Below are 16972 nucleotides of genomic sequence, written 5' to 3' on the forward strand. Positions count from 1 at the left end.
GGGAAATACCCGTGGCTCCCTTTCTTCTAAATGCCCTCACCCAACCACCTTCCTTCTGTATGTTATGCTCATGTTTCAGGGTGTCTTTGTCCAAGTGGAATGAAGAGTGACTTGTAGATAGAAGATATGTTGTCAGACTCTCTTTGTATATTTTAACCATGTTAGTCTTAAAAAGACATGAATGGCACACACTTAGAATGATATTTTTCTTGCAACAATAAAATAACAGTTTCTAAAATAATAACCTAGACAGCCACCCCTTTAATTCTGTCCATCTGAAGAGTTTCTGTAGCTGCCAAGCACAAAGAGTAACAGAAACACCAAGCAAGATCATGAGTGTCTGGATGAGATCATAAAGTGTAAAGCAGTGGACAGTGACTAAAATTGTGCAAAGATGGGCTAGGGGACCACAGCCCCTGGTTAATTGCATAATGTGCCTGCTGGCCCTATACATCTCTGCACTTCTGACAGACACCATTAAGTTGTTTGAGATTTTCTTCAGAAGGTGCTCAACCACTTTCAGGCTGTCATATTCCTGCAGCTTCTAAAAATCAGTTTTGAAAAGCCAACAGACAAAGCTGGAGAGATAGTTAAAGATTTGTTTAAAGGGCAGGAAATCCAGATAAGCTGTGATGCCTTAGCTACATCATATAGTTTAGGTCTTTACCCAGTTGCAGCCCTCTGTTAATAAGCCAGCATCCCCACATGAGTCATCCTCATTATGCTTTTGGAGGGTGTTCTGTCCTTTCCCTTCCCCAATTTCCCTGTTGTATCTGGACTTCATCTGCCCCACTTTTACAAATTCTCTCTCTCTCGTTTTCAACATTAGGTAGTTCCCAAACAAGAAGGTTTTGGTTTTGTAGACTTAAAGCTGACCCATGTGCTCTTCCCAATTGGTGACACAGCTAGCAAAAAAGCAGAAAAACTCTAGATAAAACTGGCCTTCATAGCCTTGACAAATATGGGACCTCATGTCATCCTGTCCCTGAAATTAATGCTTAAACACTACTTTGCTGGTAGGTGCAGCTCTCAGACAGCAGCTAGTGGAAAGAAGGAGAGGGCTGAACTCATGCAAGGGGAGTCTGAGGAATGAAATCTCCTGCCCATGAGCTCCTGTGTGAGGTGGAACAAGTTATTTAAGCCCAGCTTCCCGCGTGTGGTCACCAATGGCATGTTCCCCATTTTATTTTTCTGTGGCTTTAGACTCTGTGATCTGATTTGCAGAAGTCTAATCCTGGATGCAAACAGTCAGTGGATTTAATCCGTTACCTAGTTGAAGTCCTTCATAATTTTGAGTACTCTTAGAAGTGATGTTGAGGAGGATACATGTCTCAAACTGAACATCTTAAGTGATACTTAACTCTAATGACCCAGATTCTCCCTTTTAAACAAAGGTGGTAATACTTCTTCACCACAGGGCGTTGTGCAAATTAAGTAAGCCCCATCTGTAAAACAGTTAGGTATCACAGTGATAAAAAAACCAATATTTTTCTTAGTGTGGTGTCTGAACTGCACACTGAACATTGCACAGTAAATCTGTGCACTGAGCAAAGACAAAATACGAGTACTTGGTCTGTTCATACATTGGGTACTATCCTTTGCGCTATAAGAAGATATTATTCTTTTGCTTTTCTATTACTTCATTAGTGTAATAAAAAAGGACAAATAATATGTTGAAAGTGCTGAGACACTGATAAAGGGTCAGACTGGGAAAAAGGGTAAATTTTTGCATTACTGTTATGAAGTATACTAAGGGAGTGCTGTTTATATTTTCCATATTTCCCTCAATACATGGATTGCCATTGTCATACAGAAGTTCTCAAAATAAAATTTAATTTATTCTAATTTCTTGTGTGCAAATTTAATGTGAAATAGCGGTCACATATTCTCATATGTCATCTATTAGCCTATGAAAAAACATTCAATATTTAAGTCTGTGCTCTTAATAATACTGATAAAACCTATTCTCTTTCTACAACTGCACATTTTGTAGAGATTTGTTAGCATGCTCCAGTGATGAGATTCTGTTTTGAGTAGATTTTATTCCCAGTTTTGTTTTTCTACTTGTTCAGACTTCTTATGCTGGTTTTCTGATCCAATCTACTTTATTTTCTTTTCAGAAATACTTGGGAAAATATTTTGAGGTCCTTCTCAACATATTTTTCTGAGAAGTGTACTGCCAAAATGAATTTTGTAAGTACCTAATTGATAAACTGTGCTCGTATAGCAATAAAACAATGACTCTATAAGATCCAGTTCCTTGAGGCTGCAGATCCAAACACTGTAATTTCAGGAGTGAAAATCTGAAAAGATGTTTCTGTCGGCAGAGTTCACTGTCAAAGCACACTGTTTATTGGATTTTCACTACAGGTGTGGTGTTTGTGGTTCAGGTAAATGTCAGGCTAGCTATCATAGACTGCCTCTCTAGCTGGTAGAGAGAAGTAATCAGTTTTGGGCTTGGTTTAGTCAGCTACATTAGTATGAAATGCATAGCATGCTAGAAAGGCCTGTTTGCCTTGTGTGATGGTAAAGGAAGACTAGCCTAATTTGAATTCAGAATTTTACACTGTAGAGTCTTCTATGACAGCAGACTTGTCCTTTCTGCACAATGTATTTAAATATTAGGGCCTTTGTGATATGCAAAAAGATTATTTCCACATTTGTATTTTAAGTACGATTTAATGAAGTTGCCTAGATAGTTCTTACGAGCCTTGTCTGTAGTGTTAAATGCATTTGTAATTGGAATGTGTGGCCAGTTATTTATAATGTTTCTACCATAAAGATAAAGATTAACATCTGTGTGTTGACTGGTGTTCTCCTTTGCTACAGACAGACCTTCGTACCACAGATTACCCCTATTATTCAGACTATGCTTCTCTGATCATGCCACCTTGTTCTAAGCTGGAAGTCAGGAACTTCACAAAAGCGTTTCTGCCAATTGCATACTCATTGATTTGTATCATCGGCCTCTTTGGCAACATCTTTGTGGTGATGACCTTTGCTTTATATGAAAGAGCCAAGTCTATGACGGACGTGTACCTCTTCAACATGGCCATAGCAGACATACTGTTTGTTCTTACTCTTCCTCTGTGGGCAGTGAATTACGCTGCTGATGAATGGCTTTTTGGTGATTTCATTTGCAAAATGACTAGAGGTATCTATGCAATCAACTTCAGCTGTGGCATGCTGCTTTTGGCCTTCATCAGCGTGGACCGGTACATTGCTATCGTACAGGCAACAAAGTCCTTTAAACTCAGGGCAAGGACTCTTGCACATAGTAAACTCATTTGTTTGGCAGTGTGGATATCATCAGTTTTAATCTCTAGTCCGTCTTTTCTGTACAATGAAAGTTACAGCTTCTCCATGAATGAAACCAAAGAGATTTGTGATCACAGATCTGCCAGAATGTCTGAAAGCACAACGCTGAAATCGCTGCTGCTATGGCTACAAGTTGCATTTGGATTTTTTATACCTTTCATATTCATGCTTTTTTGCTACACCTTCATTGTCAAATCCTTACAACAAGCTCAGAATTCCAAAAGAAACAAAGCAATTCGTGTGATTGTATTAATTGTAGCTGTTTTCCTAGCTTGCCAAGTACCTTATAACATTGTTCTTCTCATAACAGCTGTCAACATGGGCAAGATTGACAAATCTTGTGACAGTGACAAGATAATGGCTTACGCAAAATACACCACTGAAGCCATAGCATTTTTACACTGCTGTGTGAACCCTGTGCTCTATGCATTTATTGGAGTGAAGTTCAGAAGTTATTTTGTGAAGCTAATGAAGGACCTATGGTGCAAGAGACACAAGAAAGACAATAAACGTAGTTCAAGGACAAACTCTGATACTTATCATTCAAGACAGACTAGTGAAATTCTGACTGACAATGGATCATCTTTTACTATATAATACAATTTGAACAACATTAGGACTAAAGGAGTTTTCTCACCAAGGAACCTAAACCAATGTCACTGTGCATGTGACAGCAAGTCATCTGAGCTTCTCTGTGCCTCTAAATGAGATCCACTGATCTACACCATTCTTTCAGGAAATTAATTTAGATAAAGGAATAATACTCTTCTGTGCAAAACTAAAGATATTCACTTCTCTTAATGCTCTTCTAAACTACATCCTCTAGAAATTATAAAGAAAGTGAAATTTAAAGAGGAACCCTTGTCATTGTGTAAGGAAAAATTGCATCTCATCTGTCCCACAACATTGAAATATCCCCAAAATAATAAGTAAATGAATAAGGTTGTGTCTAGGCTTTTTCTTACATTTATGTTGTTTCTGTTAATTACTTCTGCCTGGAAATCCTAGTGAAGTGTAGCTCTCCACTGGGCTTATATTGCAGACAGGTCACATTGTGACAATACTAACCCCAAGAGATGGCATTTGAGGAAAGCATGACAAGGAATGCAAACTGCAAAATGAAAAAAAACAGGCTCAGGACTGCTGACATAGCTGAGTGCTTGGTCTTATAAATCTTTGACCAATGTTATTCTGAGCAGAGAGTGAAGCTTTGCTAGAGTTTCCTCTCATTGTTGGCACAGGATTCAGATGCTGGAATCCAACAAAGCCGATAACATGATGAATATCTCTGTGAAAAGTTGCCTCTTTCTAGCTGAAATTCACACTCTATTTTTTAAAAGGCAACTAACTGGATAAAACTGCAATTATTCCAACACAATTTTTTGGGATGTGATAAGTGACAAAATATGAAGCATTTCTTTGTATTTAGCTACCGCTAGCAAAGATTCCTTAGGAATGCATTTACCAGCTCAAATATGCACATATATAGTTTCAGAAGTTAGTTAGAAGTTATTGTCTAAAAAAAGAGCAGAATCTGATGTAATTCAGCCAAAATTTTTACTGAGGCAGTATTTGACTCACTATGAATTTAGGAATATTTATAATAAATGCAATTTGTTTTACTCAGCCTTGACTCTTCAGCAAATCCTCAGTGGATCTTCTGCTTATTGAGTGAGCTTTACCACTGTTGCAATCACTGTGGGACAGTGAGATAGACAGAAGCAGGAGATGAAGATCCCTTGAGGAAATCATTAACAGGGCACATGAAACTAGTACTGCCTTGGCTGGTACAATCCATCCTTGTTTCCACTCCAATGTCAGGTTTTTAAATATCAGTACCAGATGTGACAAGGATTGCATATATGTATCATAACTGAATAGCAATTTTGCAAGAATATGATAGAAAATTATGTAAATACAGATGCATGCATTTGCTGTACATAGCAATGATGATTTTCTGGAAGAGAAGTCAGCAAATAAAAGTTGTAACTGAAAAGGAAAAAATCCCCTCATATCTAAGAGTTCTGTTCTACCTGTGTTGCCATGAAACATTCTTTTACCCCATGCAAAATCTGTCACATCTGTACAGTCTGTCCATCGTGGGCTCCCTGAGGGAATGTGCCCCAGGGTGGGAAGTTGAGAGCTGAAGCAGCTGCAGCGGCTCTTGGGCAGAACCTCCCAAAGCTCCAAAGTGTAACCCCCGCCTCCCGCCACCTCACTGCCATGCCTGCATTGGCCTTCAGCCTCTGAACAACACAAACACTGCCCCAGTGGGGTTCAGGGGCCAGACAGCAGCCAGGGGACAGTCACTGACTGGGCAATGTCCCACTGTAGCCCCACATTTCTCTTCACAGAGAAAAGCAAGGCACGAGTCTTCCGAAGAATATTTCTGGGTTTCACATTCTCTGAACATCAGAGAAAGAAAACACAATTCTTGTCATTTGCTGCGCCTGTGTTGTGCCAAAGTGGAATGCAACATGGAGATTGTTTACCCAAAGTCATGGTGTTTTGTTTCCTTGGCCTATCAGGACCAAGAGTGTGTGTGTGTCAGGACTGTGGGGTGACAATCATGAGATTGAGTGCAGTGCAGAGCAGGGTTGAGTGCAAGGTTGAGTGCTTGGCAGGTTCAGTTTTAGATGTATAGAATAATATAGTATAATAAAGTAATTAATTAGCCTTCTGATATAAATGGAGTCCTCCTCATCACTCCTCCTTCATTGGGGCCCTCACAGCACAGCTATAGTCCCACCAGCAGTGACTTGCTGATGGACCCGGGAGAGGGCAGGGAAAGTGTGCCATAACCTTTCTGGAGTGGTCAGGGGAAAGAGCATCCTCCCTCATGGGGAGGACAGAGAAAGAGAACAAAGCGGGGTCTTGCTTTGAAGAAGCCGGAAGACCTGGGCCTGGGAGGACCTGGGCCTTCCCCGGAGAGCAGGGTCAGCCTGGGGCCTTGCCAGCCCCTCGTAATGGTGAGGGACCCAGGCAAGCTGGAAATGGTGGCGTGGGACAGCTGCCTCAGGCAGGAGCAGCACAGCTTTTGGATTGTGTGAGGGTAAAATGTTCACTGGAAATGACATTGAAGAGTAGAAAATGCACCCAGCTACTCTCCAGTGCATATGGGAGAGAAGTCCTGCTGAGTGAAGAGGAGTATGATACGCATGTGGGACTAAAACAGCACTTGGAGCACAAATTTTGCTGGTGCCAAGTCCTTGGCAAATGTGCTGCTTGAGGTGCATCCAAAATCTTGATTGCCATGAATGAGTGCTCTGTCCCTGGAAAGATGGGGGTAGAGGACAGGGTGGATTCCTGAGATGGTTTGACATGTCTGGCTGGCAAGCATCCACCTCTCTATCACTCCCCTCCTCAACTGGACAGGGGAGACAAAATGTAAAGAAAGGCTCATGAATTCATATAAAAGCAGGGAGAGATCACTCACTGATTGCTATCATGGTACTTGGACAAGTTAATTGGACTTATTACCAGTCAAAATCAGAGTAAGATAATGAAAAATACAACAGATCTTAAAAATACCTTTCCCCCAGCCATCTTCCTCCCCAGACATAACTTTTTTCCTGATGCTTTACCTCCCTCCCCAGAGCTAGCAGGGAGATGGGAATGGGGATTACAGGCAATTCATCGCATTGCCTGTTTCTGCCACTGCTTCGTTCTCAGGAAGAGGAGTCCTTTCCCTGCCCTAGTCTGGAGTCCCTCACACAGAAGACAATCTTCCATGAATTCCTTCAGCATGACTTCTTCCCACGGGCTGCAGTTCTTCCCAAACTTCTTCAGTGTGGGTCCTTTTCTATGGTTTGCAGTTCTTCAAGAAAAGGCTGCTCCAGCATGGGTTCCCTGTGAGGTCACTAGTCCTGCCAGGAAACCAGATCTCATAGACTCCTTTCTCCACAGGGCCAGAGGCCCTGCCAGGAGCCTGCTCCAGCCTGGGCTTCCCACAGAGTCACAAAGTCACAACTTTTTTTCAAGCATCCACCTGCTCTCATGTGGGGCTCCCCCAGGGTCTACAGGTGAATCTCTGAGCCCCTGTGGAACTCTGAAGGCTTCAGGGAGACAGCCTGCCCGACCATGGACTTCATCATGAGCTGCAAATATCTCTTCTCTGGTGCCTGGAGCACCTTCTCCCCCTCCTTCTTTGCTGGCCTTGGTGTCTGCAGTGTTGGTTCTCTCACATATTCTTACTTCTGTTTTCTCTGTCTGCAATTACTTCTGTACCAATAACTTTTCCTTTCCTATTTAGTATTGCTATCATGGTTGATGGGCTCAGTCTTGGCTGGAAGTGGGTCCATCGTGGAGGATCTGGCTGACATTGGCTTGTTTGGATGTGGGGCAAGCTTCTAGCAGTTTCTCAGAGTAGCCACCCTTAAAGCTCCTGCACTACCAAAACCTGACCACACAAACTCAATACATCTCCCAAGGGGCTGATGTGCAGAGAGAACCACTGCTCCAGCCTTTTTACATACACTTTGAGGGTAACTACAGGATGGAAGGGTAGAAATTTAATTTATATGTAATACCTTCTTGACATTTTTGTGAAATCTACCATAAGGTAAAAGAGAAAGACCAGTTCAGAGAAAAAGCAGTGGAAGAGAAGAATTACTCTGCTCAATGTCCAGAAGGAGATGGCCATAGCAGCAGGCTGGCCAGTGGATGTGGCTGGTGGGCTCTCAGATATTCCATGATGCCTTTGGTGGCCATGTCAGCAGGCTCATAAGCTGGGGCTGATATTGTAGTTCAGGGCATGAAAAGAGCACAGATTTAGAGGAGCCTGGGAACTTGATGTTCCTTTTAATGCTTAGAGAGCAACATTTCAAAGCTTACAATGCATACTGCATTTTATTATGATTTTCTCTGTGCTGTTTTAGCTGTGTATGACAAACATATGGTAAGATTTTCTTTTTCACTGCAGGTACTCCTCTGGGATTTTTTGGGAAGATAAGACTTGGTTTTGCACAGGTTCTTGTTTCTTGCCACATCTAAAGAGAGAAGGACATATGCAGAGTTGTACCATGTTTTGCACAAAGAAGATGTGGCTGATAAGCTTTGAGAAGCTGATTCATATCTTACTCCAGCGGGGGACTGGGGCTGGGTTGTGGTATTGGCTGGACCTACAGGTCTCTCTTGTTGGCAGGTTCCATTCTGCTTTAGGTGGCCTTGCTTGATGCTTCCTGTTCTCGCAGTTTAGAAGGACATAGGTCATCAGTGCACACTGCTAAATGAAGTCAGTGCAGACAGTCTAAATCTGTTTTCTGATATCATTCATGAAAGTGAACCTGATTTATTATTCTTCTCCCCACAATAAATGACAACTTTCTTCACAGGGTGAAATTTAAATTTCATGTGGTGTCCTTTCTATTTACATATTGCATTTCTTAGAAGAGTGATTACTATAAATTGGTGAGCCTGCAAGAGAGTCAAAGTGGGCAGATAAGTTCAGAGCCACCTGTGCCTTGCTTCTAGCAAGGAAAGGCAAAGGAAAGAAAATCTAAATTATACAGCAAGGTAGATAGCATTTGGTGATGATTAGTGGAAACTGAAGGGAAACTTGAAAAAACAGTCTAGAGAAGAACATCTTGCTATGGAAGATTATTAATGATGGTTAAGTTCATAACAGATATAACTGCTTTGGATCTTTGTAGGGCTATCTTGTTATTCATAATTGTGGAAATTCTGGGGAAATTTTCTTGCTACAGAGTAGCAAGAGATGGTATTTGAAGCTTTAAAAATTTGGACAAATTTGAAAAAAGAGTTTCAGATTAAGCGAAAATGATAACAGTTTCAAATCGTCAAAATAGTTTGTCTCATGAAGCATCTAAAATATTTTAACATTTCTGGTTAGTTTTCAGATACCATAACAAATGCCAAGGAAATGATTTCACAAAACCGCTGAAAGTGGTTCCTAACCTACATTTTATGCTGCTGTCAAGTAATCAGGGTAATTCCCTCCAACTGCCTCCTATGGCAGGGGGCACCAATCCTTTGTTACGCCTTGTGAGTTAAGTCTCATAGCCTCCTTGAAAAATTTGTGCAAAGTACAGCTAAAAAAAGGGTGAAAATTTCACCATCAAATTCTCCTACACCGGTAGATCATTTTTCTCTTCTGCATGTTCTTCAGGCTGAAGAGGAAATTAAATTACAGCTCCTCTAGTGTGGATGAATGACACAAGACCTGCTGGTAATGATGTGACCACTGAGCAGTGTTGTTCTCTTCACCACTTGGAGCATAGCTCAGTTCCTTTTATGATGAGTTCCTTAAAACAATTTCTTCATTTTTGGTTGAATGAACTCCATTGCCTAATCTAAGTCAAAAAGCATCTAAGTTTTATTTACTCTAGAACACAAAATCTAGTAATTAAAAAGCTATTTTGAAGGTAAAAATTCTTATCCACCAAGTCAGGGCCACTTTCCCTACAAAAAAACCCTTTGCCTCTGCAAATTTCTAGCTGATATTGATAGTCAGTTTTCTTTGAACTGATGATATTATGTAACCCAACTGTAAATACTGATGCACTTTTCATATTTCTAATGAAATCTTCATCTTTCATTTACATTTACTCCCTTTGTGTTAGAAATATACATTAAAATATTATAAATTATAGTATCAATTTTGGCCTATATATATTAGGCTCAGCTAAAGAAGTCAGATTAATATTCTTCTACAAAAAGTCTTTGAAGCTCTTATTTCATTTTACTGTAGCTTTATCATTCCCGGATATTTATTAAAGTCAAGAGAAATTGATGTAATAATATGTATAATATGTATTTAATGTATTTTGTTTGCAACAACTGGATTTAATTTATGAATTTGTGATTCACTGAGGATCAGGGGAAGTAGAGAACAACAGCTTCTTCCACAAGAAGCAGTGGCTGAACACTGAAATGAAAGTATTTTTCAAAATAGAAAATAAGTGATCTGGATTTATGGCAACCACAGACAGCTGTGATGCTTCAGGACAAAGCATGGTAGTATTATTTCTGAAGTATTTGTGCTTAGTCCTATGTAGTGTTCAGGAATTATAAAGTAAAAAGCTATCTAATTATCAGAAAATTGGTCATTTTTTCATTTGTTTGTTTCTTATCCTGGATTAGATCATCCAGATACTGCTTATATTGTGATTTCTGGTCCCATTTCTGAAAAACTTTTACAAAAATATGGAGCCATTAAAGTAGTTACTACTGGAACTCTAATTGCTGTTCTTGATTTTCTTTGCTCATCTTTTTGCTATTCGGATTTAAATGTATGAATTTCTTGTAGGTGTCAAAACAAGTTTTGCTTCTAGTCCACATATTTTTTTTTTTTTTTTGTTAGATCAAGAATGTTTTTATAAAAACAATTTCTAGGTACTGTATTCAGTTACAGAAATACAGAATGGAAAAACTAATACTAAGATACAGAAAATGTACTGTTGGGAAGAATGCATGAATTAGGAGTATCTATGGTTGATAGCTTGATTTCTAAGAGAAACATTTATGAAAGGTAAAATAATCTTATTAATGTAATTTCAGGTGAATTATAATGTATTTTAACAATATTTCTCATAAGATTATAATAGAAAATTGTATTAGCTTCCTATTTTTTTTCTGATTTAGATTCAAACTGGATTCAGCTCATAACTACAGTGGTAAAAATAGTACTGTGTTCAGAAGCTTTTTGCAGTCTATGGTATTTTCAGGCCAGTGGATATATATGTTGGGTTTGCATTTCAAAAACAACTTCGTATACAAAAGAACCATATCAGCAGACATACTAATAATGAAAGCAGAGATCGAAGAACCCGATGTACTTTTTACATTGGAGTTAATTTGGCATGAGCACAGTGTTTGTTATTGAAAGTATTGTGGGCTCTGGGATTTCCATGAAAACAGGGGGTTTTTAACAGACTCATCAGTGTAGAAAACACTTTCTACTTTGTTTTCATTAACCTCTTATTCTTGTCTTAGGCTGCATGAGGCAGCATTCATTAAAAATTATTTCTAATTGCTGTTGTTCTCTCTAAACAATTTTCATCCCTCTCAAGTTTTCTATAAGTATCTGTTGATTTGTAATTTGGCTTTAAAACATGTTACTGAAGAAAGACATGGAAATAATGGTTTTAAGATGGCTTTATTGCTTGAACTAGAGGATTTAATTCCTCTTCACTTTTTCTGTTCTTTATTTTCATAAAGGCACATATTGTTTCTTTGTAGTAATGATACAACTCTGCAAAAACTCATTAAGCTTATGCAGATAAACATAAGCATTGTGTGAAAAGTATGCTAGAGTGAGGTTCTAAAATATCTTTACCTAATTAAGAATCAAGGATCCAGCTGTCAAAGTAGTACTGCTCATGGAAATCCATCTTGCAAAGGAAGTAGGGGTTAGTGGTAAGTGGCAGAAAGTCAGTTTTGTTGCCGTGAGCTGTACCCACATTATTACTGTTGTTGTCTGCTACAGCCGGTGTAGGTGCACAGGCAAAGCATTTGTCTTGGGAACTTCACTCAAGGAGAGCTTCACTCAAGATGGAAAAGTGGATGCAATGGTATGAAACAACTGAGTCAATTATGTGGTATCACTTAGTTCAGAAACAGAAAGTTGCTCCAGCTTAAAAACTGTCTGCAAATCTCTTTTGCTATCTTGACACAAGGGTGGATGCTTGGACGTATTTGGAAACCATTTGCGCTTTTTAGCCCCAAACTCAACCCTGATTCAGGATTCATTTTGAGTTTAGTAGGCAGTAGGATATACAGAAGTACCAATGTTCCTTGAGTACAAACTTTTGAAATTTCACATCTAATATCATAACTTGTTGTGAGACACTGCTACTTTCTTAAGAATCCTGTAGGATTTGTTCAGAGAGTACACATTTCTTTTAGGCCTAAAACTATTTTCATTGCTTCATTTTTAAAAATAATCTGTGTGCTTCGATTTTAGTTTATTTGCACACTTAGTCTGGTGCAAGATTTCCCTCTGGTGGTTACAACATGCACAAAGTGTCTGAAAGTGTAATGTCATATCTGTACTATCCTAGAGTTTTGTTATTTTACACCAAAAGAATGCACAAGTAGGTCAGACCTTAAATAGATGTTATTACTTTGTAGAGGTAATCAAAGTTTCTTTACTGCTTAAATGAAGAGAATAATTTCACAGAGCACAAACTCTGTAGTCACATGTTTTACTTTTTCCCCGGGTCAGATCTTTTTTCATTGTGGGCTGGAGTTGTGTTTGTGTAACAGAGGATCTGAACTCAGTTATAACAGCACACATTACCAGTTAGTTCAACCTTCTCCATCAGATGTAAGAGTATTGTCCAGTAAGCAGAAATTATTTTTTTTCCTCATAGCAGATAGTAGTGCCTCTAGAGAATTAAATCTCTGCCCCTTTTTCTTTTTACCTGTAAATTTCTGTTCTTCTAAGACACAGCAACATATAACAAAAGGGACAAAACATTGCAGGTCGATTTCAGGCTCATTTGCTGGCAGGTCTTTGGTGAATTCCTCTTCTGTTTAGGATTAATTTATAGAAATCAACAATAGAAGAGGAAGTTTGAAATCCATTCTGAAGCTGCTTTTAATTACTATTCTTTTTTGGGGTTAAATGATAACAGTCACAGAATGGGTAAGGATAGAAGGGACCACAGTGGGTCAGCTGGTCCAGCCTCCCTGCTCCTACTCAGTAAACAGTGTCTACTTGTTTTGTCTTAGGGAGTTACTGGTTTTGCTGCACTGGCCAATAGGTAAATTGATCCTTGTTCCACCTAGAAAATTCCGCATAAACTTCATTGCCAGGGATTAAGCAGAACCATTGGAAAGAATTGCACTTGCCTTGTGGCAGTCCACTGCAGAGGCAAGTGTCTTTATACGTAGAACTTTCTCTCCAGATTTATTTGTACATGGTTCTCATGGCTTCTTCATAAACTCTGTGTAACCAACCAGTGTATTTATGTATATATTTATATATGTATTTATATGTTTTATTTGTAGACTTGTGTAGTGCTTCCTAATTTGTGAATTTCCAGGTCTCATTTTCATCCAGCTTTTATCTCCCATAAATTTCTTTGACAGAAGTCCTAAGCATCCTGCTCTTTCATATTTATTGGCTTTGTGGGTTGTGGTGTTGTGAGGTCCCCAGGATGAGGTGAGAGATGAGAATTTGACTCCATGTTCTCAGAAGGCTGATTTATTATTTTATGATGTTATGTTATGTTTATGTTATGTTATGTTCCATTATGTTGTATTGTATAATATTCTATATTCTATATTCTAGATAATATATAATATATAATATATAATATATAATATATAATATATAATATATTATATAATATATTCTATATTCTATATTCTATATTATATATTATATATTATATATTATATATTATATATTATAAATAAATTATATACTAAAGAAAGAGAAAGGATACATCAGAATGCTAAACGAGTGATAATGAAAGCTCATGACTGACTCCTCAGAGTCTGACACAGCTGATGGTGATTGCTCATTAATTAAAAACAATTCACATGTTTGGATAATCACTCTCCAGACCATTTTCCGGAGCAGTAAAACATGGAGAAGCTGAGGCTTCTCATCCTCCCGGGAGAAGAAATGCTGGTGAAGTGATTTTTCAGAAAATATCACAGTGACAGCAGGTCACTTCAGGATCACTTCCTCTGCTAGACAGCCCCTTACTAACAGTACAACAGGGTAGATTTCATGTGGTTTGTTGACTGAGTTTTACTCTCATTATATAATCACTCATTATATTTTCTTCTTGAATATGAATGTATTTGAATACCAGAGGATTGCTAACATCTCACCATGTTAGTCTCATGGATACTAATGATGTGGCAGCTCAGCCACTGCTCCACTCTGGGACAAAAAGTTGGCATCAGAAGCTTGGATAGGAAATGGGCAGTGAGAGAAATGTAATGCATATATCCAACAAGAGACCGTAGGAAAAACGTAGGGTGCTTTTTCATTTCCAGAGAAAACTTTACTAGGACATGCTGACTGATCTTCTTTAGTTTCATGTAATTTGGAACATTTTCAGAATGCTGATAATATTTAACAGGTCAAACCATCCTACAATTAATGGAGGCATGGTGTAAAAAAGGAAAAAAGAAGTTCCAAACCAAACTGATTTGGAAGTTTGCCACTGTCACAATAACTCTGCTGTGGTGAAACTTGAATGGGCAGCATGCAAGGCAACAGGAATCTCTCCATGGGAGCTTTTACAGAGGCTAAGATAAATTACATGTAATTCAAGCACGCTGGAGTATTCTAAATGGTAGACAGTAAATGAGCCGTGCTTAAGTGAGAGTAGCTCATGTCAGCTGAATTATTACACTGCATTGTGGATACAGTTACTAAGTTGTTACTAGTGTACATTCAAAACTAGTAAACAAATCACAGTAACAAGTACTAATTCAGGAAGAGCAAGACCTCAAGCTGTGCTGTCGCAAACAGGGGAAGTTGTGAGCTCAGTCTGAAATTGGTAATCCGAAAAGCCAGAAGAAAGTACTGGATAAGGTATTGAGTATTTTACTCAGGATAAAGCTGAGTTTGGAAGTCACACCACTGTTACATGCTTGAGCAGGCTGTTTGGGGCAGACAGCTGTCCAGGTGGGTGAAAAGGAGGGATTTAAAAAAAATAAAGAGGAAAATGAGTCTATGCTCTACTTTGTGGCTGCTCCTAAAGACTCCAGCTTGCTAGTTAAGCAGCTGACAGCATCCTGCCAGGAGGGGACCTGTCATCCACTTGGAGAAAGAATAAAAAATGTTAGTAAGGCCAATGTTAAAGTGCTCACACTTTGCAGAAAAATGTTGCAGCAGGCCAAGTTCAACCAAGCTGCTCTCAGCTAGGAGTGATGAACAGTATCACTCCACCACACAGAAAGGGCTCCAGTGATGCTCCTCTTGACTTCAGTGGCATGATGGATGTTCTAGTAGTAAATATTGAGACAAATAACACATGCAGAACTGGCCATAGGTTAGAAATAATTTGCCACTCTTTGATGTCAGTAGTCACAGTATCATAGTAATAAATGTTATCAGTTATCAAAGAGTGGCTTTCAAACGCACCAGCCACTGTGGTCACATGGAGCAAATAACAACCTTATACAAATAAATATCTGTGTTCCTCACCTTAAATAAATTGTGATTTCTTATTATGTAATCAAAAAAATGCATATTGTATAAGAAGACTGAATCTCAAAACCTTACAAATATATCACAAACCCATTAACAACTTCAAAAAGCATGACCAGTCTATACACTTTCTAAATGTATTTGTCAGTCCATCTCTTATGACAAAAGACTTGAAGATTATAATTAAATCCTAAATTTAATTAATTCTAGGAACCATCTGGAACTCCCTTTTGTTTAGTTGATACCAGTCTTGCTTTTCAATAAAATCACGATGAGGTGTGATGTGCTAGATATTGCTCTGCTATTACTGATAGCTCTGTTTTTCTCTATAAAAGCAGGTGGCTAGCTAAGTATTATTGGAAATTATTCAGTACTATTAAGAGAAAATATTTAATGGGATTTTTGTATTTGTGCATTGTGTCAGTATTTTTCATTGGGTCAGATTAGACATATCCCACAGCAGACACAAGTTAATGCAAATTAATGCCAGACTTCATCCGTTTTATGTTATTGTTGGGTTTTATATTGTATAGGATTATAGAATGGGTTGGGCAGGAAGGGACCTTAAAGTTCTAAACCTCCTGCCATGGGCTGGGATGCCACCCACCAGACCAGGTTTCTCAAATTTGCATCCAACTTGGCCCTGAACACTTCCAGGGATGGGGCATCCATAGCTTTTCTGGGCAACCTGTCCCAGTGCCTTACCAAACTTAAAAGTAAATTATTTCTTCCTAATATCTAACCTTAACCTTTTAACCTTAAACCTTTATCTTAAAGCAAATTCCCCTTGTCCATCGCTATGTTCTCTTGTCCCTCTCCAGCTCTCATGCAGGCTCATTTGAGGTACTGGAAGGCTGCTGTAAGGTCTCCCCTGGGAGCCTTCTCCAGGCTGAACAGCCCCATCCCTGTCAGTCTGCCTTCACTGGAGAGGTGCCCCAGCCCTGTAATCAACTTTGTGGCCCTTCTCTGGACTTGCTCCAACAGTCCATGCATGTCCATGTTTAAAGAAGGGCAATAAAACACATGAAGCTGTTGCATAATTATTTGCATAAGTAGATAAGATAAAATAAAATAAAGTGTAATTTTGTTTTGGGGTTCTATGACTTCAACACAGAAGGATCAAGACCTGTGCCTGGATTATTGGGGATAAGAGCAGTGAAGATGAAGAATGATAAATCATTCATAAGGTTTTGGAGAATGCAGTGATTGCAGGATAAGTCCAGCACTTCAATGCTTGTTGGATATTTTACATTCTGTACTACTTACAAGAAAATTGCCACTGATTTATGTCTCTTTTTTCTGTTTATCTATAAGCCTTAAGTTTATGGATGCTATTTCACTGTTAATAATATGATTTTAAAAAGCAAAAGAGAAATTTACAAATCATAACTTCTCATTGCTGTCTCCAGTAGGGAGAATCTTGCGCAACTGCTTCAGGGTTTAGGAAAATTCTTCTCCCAAAACTCCTTCAGAGAGTGGAATGGGAAGGGGATTCCCCTGGGTGCCCCTGTCACTGGT

The 16972-nt window shown here is 38.8% G+C and overlaps 1 protein-coding gene across 1 annotated transcript; it reads left to right on the forward strand.

The window, feature by feature from the left end:
* Positions 1-2138: 2138 nt before the first annotated feature.
* On the forward strand, positions 2139-3915 carry CCR6 (C-C motif chemokine receptor 6). Its single transcript, XM_054280482.1, has 2 exons — positions 2139-2193; positions 2830-3915. Exons 1-2 carry the CDS (start codon positions 2185-2187, stop codon positions 3913-3915), a joined length of 1095 nt encoding a protein of 364 aa, XP_054136457.1. The 5' UTR covers positions 2139-2184.
* Positions 3916-16972: the final 13057 nt, after the last annotated feature.

This window comes from Melozone crissalis, unplaced genomic scaffold (assembly GCF_028551555.1).
Source record: "Melozone crissalis strain CALT ecotype California unplaced genomic scaffold, PUWL_Pcris_2 ptg000027l_1, whole genome shotgun sequence".
Classification (NCBI taxonomy): domain Eukaryota; kingdom Metazoa; phylum Chordata; class Aves; order Passeriformes; family Passerellidae; genus Melozone; species Melozone crissalis.